The sequence below is a fragment of the Cucumis sativus genome, unplaced genomic scaffold, assembly GCF_000004075.3.
Source record: "Cucumis sativus cultivar 9930 unplaced genomic scaffold, Cucumber_9930_V3 scaffold76, whole genome shotgun sequence".
NCBI classification, from domain to species: domain Eukaryota; kingdom Viridiplantae; phylum Streptophyta; class Magnoliopsida; order Cucurbitales; family Cucurbitaceae; genus Cucumis; species Cucumis sativus.
Window position 1 is genome coordinate 73,198 of NW_022279567.1, and position 8,237 is coordinate 81,434.

An 8,237-nucleotide genomic window follows, 5' to 3' on the forward strand; every position below is an offset into this window, starting at 1 on the left:
TGTTGTAGTAATTAAATAATTGAATTAATGTATTAATATTTGATCCAATATTGTAATATATAGAATACGATAATTTTTTATTCTAATATGTCAATGTGAAATCACAAGAAATGATGCAATTTTTCACCATTCGTTACTACTTTGAATCAATTAAATCCCCTTTTGTGTGTTTTGTTTTCTTTTGAACTTTGGGATTTCGTGACGTTTTTTTTTTCTAATGTGTAACTGCAAGAGTTTATTTTTTTTTCTTTTACACGTACATTTTACATGTAAGTTTGGAGGAATCAATGCACCAATTTGATGTGTGTGCAACCATCTCCACTCTAAACAGAATGCATCGTATCTCGAAGATCAACTAGTCACATCCTATCAATATTAGTTACACATATTCGACATAAGGTTTTATTTTTTAAAATATAGAACTTTATTTTGTAAACTAAAAAATTGGAAAAATCTTCTTTCCAAACATTAAAATGGACACTTACAATAGAAAAGTCACAACTACGTTAGATCACAAAAAGTAATATAAATTTTTTTCGACAATTTAAGAATAAAATAGATGTATATAATTTTTTTTCTCCACGAGCGCATTTAATATAGTAGAGATTTCAACGCTGATTACAAATTTAGTTTACATCATGTCAAGGTAATATTACTCTGTATTTTTTTCCCTAAAAGAAGGTGTCCATAAATTTGTAACTTTTTGCTACTAAACCCAACTTTAATTAGTGTTTATGTAATGTTTTAAAATATTTATAAAATATAGTACAACTTTAGTAATTTTTCATCGGCAGGAAATTATCTATTAATATAAGTCTATTAGTGTCTATTAGGATATTATATTTTCAAATCTCGTCTTTTATTTAGTTATTTTGATTAGTTGGAATTATCTATTAATTGATTTTTTTTATCTAATTTTAAATTTTAACCAAAGTAATCAATTCCGATCACCATCCCACTGTAATGTTATTATTTTAAAAATTAAACTTCATTTTATTTATTGATTAAAATCTTCAAGTACATAGCCTTCAAAGAAGATTGGATATAACCAAAATAATGCTGCATATATCATTTAGAGTCTTGCCATTCTTCAAAAGCAACGATGTATCCTTAGGCGGCTGTGCGAACTTATCCTGACAGTCACCAATATTAGTCATGGCACCAGAAGTTACAATATTGACACCATTAAAGTCCCCAAGTGCCAAGTCCTTTTGGGCATTTTCAATGTCACCAATAGCTTCATCATAGCTCTCAGCACAAGACGAATATCGTTGCTTAAGTTGAGGATTGGTGGCGGTTTTTGCCAGTGAGTTGGCTAAAGTCAAAGATTTTTCAGCATTTGTATGAGCAAGGTTTAAGGTGTATACAGCCAAGCCTTTTAGATTTGTAGTGCCCGCAGATTTCAACACACTTGAACAAAATTGTGGATTTGAGGTTTTTGGACAGATGGTGGAAACGACGTCATTAGATGATGCCACATTTGAAATGATGGTGAACGAAAGAACTCCAACGAGAGAGATAATAATGAGACAAGAGTTATTGGCCATTTTAATTTTTCTTTGTTGTTTCCCGTCCTTATTGATATGATTCATTTGATAAATACATATATATATAGATGAAATTTAGAGAAATTGTTTGTTTTTCTTATGGAGGAGAAATGGCAGTTGTGATTACATAACTAAATAACCCATTCTAGTCTTTTGTTTGGTACTTTTATCTTGAAATAGCCCACCCAAATCAATTCATGAATAATCACATTAATTGTCTTTTTTTTTTTTTACATAATTACAACTAAGATGGGTTTATTTTTATTTTTATTCAAAAGATACGACTAAGATGTTAAATTTTGAATTTTCTCATCAATCCATTAGAGGTGACCTATGCTCCAATCTTTTCTTACCAACAATTTAGGCCTTATAAGTGTATAGAAAATTGAACAGTGAATAGGATAGTTAGGCTTTGTAAAACTTACAAGTTACATAGTCCAAACTCTGATGTCTCTTCCGTTCCTGTCCTGCTTTGATTTTACCCCCTTCTTTTCTCAAATACATTTTTCTACATTGTCGTTTCTTCTTCTCTAACTCATTTTTTCCAATTATATAACATGTCCGTATGTACCAGAAATACAGTGAGCGGAATTCATGGAAGTTTTTCCCTGTTTCAAGTTCTAAGGTATGTGCCTCCAGACATCCCAGAAGTCAATATCCTAGTGCTTTCTGTATATATATTGAAGAATTTTCGTTGTTTACTTTTCTGGCTGAAAAGGGGGGACACGAAACTTATGTGACAGAAATCAAAGGATAACGTGTCTACAGTAAATCGAAATAAGAGTCTGGTTTTCATTGAGTTCAACGTATTCCTCAAACAGAAACACAGGGCCGTATGCATACTTCTACGACTACAGTAGTCATCATGCTAGAGGTAAACTATTCCATAAGTTCACTATAAATTGTGAAATAAGAACTGTCTGATACTTGTCAAATAAGAATTGCATGCGTTAATCAGACTAATGTGTGGTAGAATATTACCTGAATTTGCTAAGTTTGTCCTGGACAGTTGTCTAATGTTAATTCTTTCCCCATTTCCTTTATAGGTCCCTGATATGCTATTGTGCTCCATTTTTGCCATTAACAATTATAATGTGAAAAGCTATCTCTTTGTTAAAAATACCTAGATGATGGATTAATGTGGAGTGGCCGATTAAAATGTTCTGTCATATCACACCAGTGCCTTAACATGAAAATCCAAGTGCATTACTATACAGTTATCCTTATATATAGTTGATATTCATAGTGTTCGTACTGTTTCTCTGTAGGAGTGTTAACAATTTAGATATGATAATTTCTCTTATTTGACTTTGTTCTCCGTTGCATTTGCATCTTGATCAGCTATGTTTATCTTGATTTGTTGAGCTTATGTTATTATTGCATCTAGGCAGATGAAGTTGAAGTAGTGATTGATCCGAAGGACATTGAACTGACTACTGCAAGATCTGGGGGCGCAGGAGGTGTAACTTTACTTCAAATATTGCTTGCAATTAGCTCTCTGAATTTGTTCTCATAAAACCAAAAAAATGGTAGAATAACCTTTCTATTTATTTCTCGTTGTCAATAATTATGCAGGGCGAAATGTCAACAAGGTGGAGACAGCAATTGATCTTTCCCCAAGCCGACAGGAAACCACATTTTTTGCACTGAAGAAAGGACTCAACTTGAGAATAAGATTCGGGCTTTTCTATTGCTACGAGCCAAACTATGAGCATCCATTACAATCATAGCATTTCTCACATCATCGTATAAATTACGTGAATGTGCACCTCATTCATACAATTTATGTATTTTTCTTTTTATGAGTACAAATTCGGGGTAGAGGGATTTAAACCGAGACCTCTTGGTTCTAAGTACATACATACAGGCGTTAGTTGAGCTTGGTTGACAATTTCTATACTTTTTTAAGTAACAAATAATTGGAGAAATTTTGTGGCTATATTTATGATTTTTCTCAAAGAACTTAAGGATCTTTATTTCCATTTCTATATATTGTGGGAATTTTGCAGACATTGATATGGGTGAAACAAAGAAAGTAAGCGAACAAACTAATATTGGACAGTTGGAGTTCAGCCCTGCACGACCCTTTGACAAAGCCCTTCCCTCACTTCTAGCCACCATTGTCCATTGTTCACACCTAACACAACCTAGTGGTAGCATGTCACTTCCTCCTTGCCAGCCAGTTCACCCCAGCCTGTAGGTCAGTCAGCCTGTTATAAAAGAAAAAAATCAATTTTTATGTTTATCCATGAAAAAGGAATGAAAAGGTTTATCCATGCAAGCTTCAAACAAAAGTCAAGGATGTCGATCCTTCCAGGGAGTCCAAAGTTCCCCCCTTATTTTTCTCCATTTACTTTGATTTTCAAAAGCTTTTAGGACAGAAAAAGCAATTTTTTGAGTGGGTGTGGGTAATAGCTTGCTTAGCTTGCATGTTTAGTGTAAACTTGGGGGTTCAAATTTTGCCCAAATTTCAAAATTTTTCAGAATTCTTTCCATACAATAATGAGCATTATACCTTCTTAGCTTAATTAGATCTTGCATAAAAAGCATGATTGGCAACCCTTGAGCACTGAGCTCTCGGTTTATGATGTGAAATTCTGAATTTTGATGAGTATATGTGCTGAAATTTGAGCATAAGCTGCTGTCTTTTTGTTTTAAGCTCCTTTTAGCTATTTCTTATTGAGATGTGAATGCATGATTGAGAAAATGGTGTGTGTGTTGTGAATGCTTGATTGCATGTATAATAAATAAGTGCATGGATACTTTTCTAGCTTTGTCTTCCTTTGTTGCTTTGTCGTGACTTACCTATGACGCACTTAGTCCAAACCTAGCCTAGATAGAGTAACAAAGGATAGGAGGCACTCTTTAGAAACTGGGATGGTTTTAACAAGTTTGTCTTGTCAAACATGAGTTAGAAGCCTCTTGTCTAGCCACAGTGAACTAAATCCCTTTAGAAAAGGGTCGACATTAACAAAACTTATTGTCACTTCGAAGGGAGCAATCAAACTTAATTAGTAACTAAATGTAGAACCATAGAAAGGTTAGCCCACCGGTTCTAGCAAGGCCTAGTTACCACATTGCATACCAAAGAAAGAAAAGAGAGACTTGACAATGCAAAACATAAAAACAGTAAGACAATCAAGAGCTATAAAAAAAATCAAACAACATATCAATTATACATTAGAAAAAGCCCATAAAAAATGGGGGAAAACTTCACTTTTGGCCTAACCAAAACCAGACTACCTACTCTTAGCGTTCTAAACATAGCATCGAGTTTGATGAGGGCTTTGAAAAGAGGAGGAATCCTCCCCGATCCACATTAGGGGGAAAACGAGGCTTGTTGTCACTCCGAAGGGAGCAGTCAAACTTAGAAACTAAGTTTAGAACCATAGAAAGGTTAGCCCACCGGTTCTAGCAAGACCTTGTTACCACATTGCATACCAAAGAAACAAAAGAGAGACTTGCAAATGCAAAACGTAAAAAGGTGAGACAATCAAGAGCTATAAAAAAACAAACAACACATGCAATATACATTAGAAAAATCCCATAAAAAAACAAAGAGCCAACTTGGTTCGGTCAGGTAGAATGTGTTGAGTTCCCTAACTATCAGAGCTTTTAGAAAAATTCCAGGTATCACTATACCGTTTGAAGAAATTCTACTAGAGCTAAATAGCGATCAAATCGGTTACGGTATTCTTCTACATTCGTTTTCTGTTTGATTGAGAAAAATCTTCCAACCAAAGTTCCTTCTCGAATTGATCGAAACTGTACAAGCATTCGTTCTTTCAGGGCAGCCCAATTCTTAAAAACTTCCTCCAATTCCATCACCTGTGCACGTGCAATTCGACTTGTCTTTCTTCTGCTATATTGTATTGCAATTGGTGGTCTATCATTACTCTCCCTCTCCAAAGACACCTTGTTCTCAAGGTGGGAAATGAGGAAGCTTTTGTGTAAAATCATAACAATTCTCCCATGTAGCCTCATGAGGTGGTATTCCTTTCCAACTAACAAGCACTTCCCACTTCTTTGTTGCTGGATTTTTAGGATAGCCAAAATTGTCTGCTGGTAGTAACTCTTGAAATGTAGGAACATCATCAATTCCATATAGTTCGGTAAATGTCATTCCTCCCTCCATAGCTCGACATTTTGTCAAGAAACCGTAATCAGATGGTGTCCATGTCTCCATCATGTGTTACAGACTCACTCTAGTCTTTGTCAAACTCGGGTCACCCCTTATAACAACATTCTTTTCATTTTGTATGAAAGTTAAAGTGAGTTTCCGCCAATCCACTTCAGTTACCCCAACGTGTGCAGCCATTGCATTCCAAGGATGACATCACGATAGAACACTGATGTAGTGTTTCTATTATATTGACAATTCAAACACAACTTACAACATAAGCAAACCGTGAACCTCAGAAAATGAGTCACGTTACATATAATTCACAAACATCAAACAAAGAAAACCTCCTAATCCAAAATTCCGAACAACAAAATACTAATAAGCAAACCAGAATATAGAACACCAATCTTCTGCTTCCCCTGTCTTTCAAGGAGTATTGCAGACCTTTTCCTTCACTCCGAAAACTCACTTTAACAAAGAGGCAGCCACATTTTCAGGTACAGAAAATAAAGTAGGTAGTATATAGGAAGGCTAACCAGAACTGAGTTGCATAAGGTTTGTCTCCGCCTCTAGAGATGTTATATCTTTTCCACCTTTCAAGTTTCTTGTGAATTCGATCAATGACTGGTTGCCAAAAAGACTTTTGTCGAGGGTAGCCTCCCAAAGGGAGACCTAAATATATAATCGGAAGCTGAATAAAAAGAGAAGAGTATCATCGACAAATTGAAGCAAAGGGAGGTGGATCAAGTCTTTGCCAACAAGGAAACCTTCAAACTGGCTGTTAATATGAAGCTTGTTTATGATTTCTCCTAAAACCTCACTTACTAGGAGGAATAAAAAGGGGAGAGGGGGTCCCCTTGGCGGATACCTCTAGATGCTATTATCCTCTAGGCTTACCATTGATGAAGACTGAATACTTTGGATTTTTTAGGCAGCCCATTATCAATGATATCCATTTTGAACTAAACTTTTTCAAAGATAAATTTTTGTCTAAAAAGTTCCAATTCACCCTATCGAAGGCTTTTTCCAAGTCAAGTTTTAAAATTCATCCTTTTTTCCGTTTTTCCCTATAATCTTCCACGGCCTCGTTAGCAATTAATATTGGGTCAAGAATTTGCCTACCTTCAATAAAGGCGCTTTGAGTGGAGCTTATAATTGCATCCATAACTTGTTTTAGACGTTCAGATAAAACCTTTGCAACAACCTTGTATGCTAACGTAGTAAGGCTGATTGGACGGAAATCCTTGACTAGAGTCACATTCTCTTTTTTCTGCACTAAACAAATGAAGTTTTCTTGGATGCAAGCATTTAATCTTCCATTTCTGTGGAAATCAGACATTAGTGATTTGAAGATATCCTTGAAAATAGACCATTGGGTGATTAGGAACTTCACTGTGAAGCCATCCGGGCTCGGAGCTTTATTGTTGCCAAGTGCCTTTACTGCCTTAAAGATCTCCTCCACTGAAAATTGGGTAACAAGAGCCTCATTCTGAATTGAGGAAACACAAGACCAATTACTGTTAATAGGGATGAATCTGTCCCCCGGAATTCTGGTATAAAGTGACTCAAAAAATTCAGCATAAGCCTTTCAATGTCGCGGAATGAAGTCGAGACAACCCCATCATCATTTTTTAATTCAGTTATGAGGTTCCTTCTTTTTTCGCATTTAGAAACCGGTGGAAGAAGCCCGTATTCTCATCACCCGAAGAAAGCCAATTGAGTTTACTCTTCTGAATAAAATTACGCTCTTCGTTTTGATAAATACTAAGTAATTCCGCTTGCAAAGCAGCTCTAGAATTCAACTCTTCTTGATTTAATCCAATCAACTCAGCAGAATCATATTTTTCTAATTTTGACATCAAGGATTTCTCTGTTTTTTTTTTACCTTAGCTTGCGCAGCAATATTCCAAGCTTTTACTGCCAATTTAACTGATCTCAACTGCTCATGAAGAATGAAACCAGCCCATCCTGGAAGTTAGAGTTGCTCACTGTTTCAACAATAATCTGATTAGAATCACTAGACACCCCAGCTGTTACAAAACCGAAAAGGAGAGGGACCCCAAAGAAAAGAACCAGCCTCCAAGAATCTGTTTTGGAGTTTGTTCGATCTGTTCGTGATGATACCAATCTGTTATGATCCTATTGCACTTGCAACTTTTAGGGTATTTTTCTTCCATTTCTTTTCTACTTCCAATTTCATTTTCAATTTCTGCAAATTTTTTAGTTTTTCATATGTATATTGTTTTCCAATGGTCATTTGTTGTGTGGTGTCTTTCTTGTAAGTCATTGGTTACTTTGTAAAGAGAAACACATTATGCACTATGTCATCGTTCTACTCTTTCTGCAACATTTCCATAAAGAAGCAAGAAAACAGCTAGCAGGCAGATCAAACTTTCTTAAATATTCAATTGGCCATTTCGCCTTTCTGGATTTAACATTCTGCATTTGTGTCGTTACCCTTAAATCTCCTCACATCTCTTTGTTCTTCCAACAATCGTTAAGAAAAATCCCTGTAAACCGAACCCCATGTATTCCCTTTTCTCCTCACTCGCCAGAATTTTGCCCAC

General features: G+C 35.4%; 1 protein-coding gene across 1 annotated transcript; it reads right to left on the reverse strand.

Annotated features, from left to right (window-relative positions):
- Window positions 1–1,028: 1,028 nt before the first annotated feature.
- Window positions 1,029–1,547, reverse strand: LOC116406226 (pectinesterase inhibitor-like). The gene has a single exon (XM_031889928.1). It carries the CDS (start codon window positions 1,545–1,547, stop codon window positions 1,029–1,031), a length of 519 nt encoding a protein of 172 aa, XP_031745788.1.
- Between the last annotated feature and the right edge of the window lie 6,690 nt (window positions 1,548–8,237).

Excerpts from the sequence above, each read along its gene's own strand:
- LOC116406226 (XM_031889928.1), bottom strand. The coding sequence starts at position 1,547 with ATGGCCAATAACTCTTGTCTCATTATTATCTCTCTCGTTGGAGTTCTT.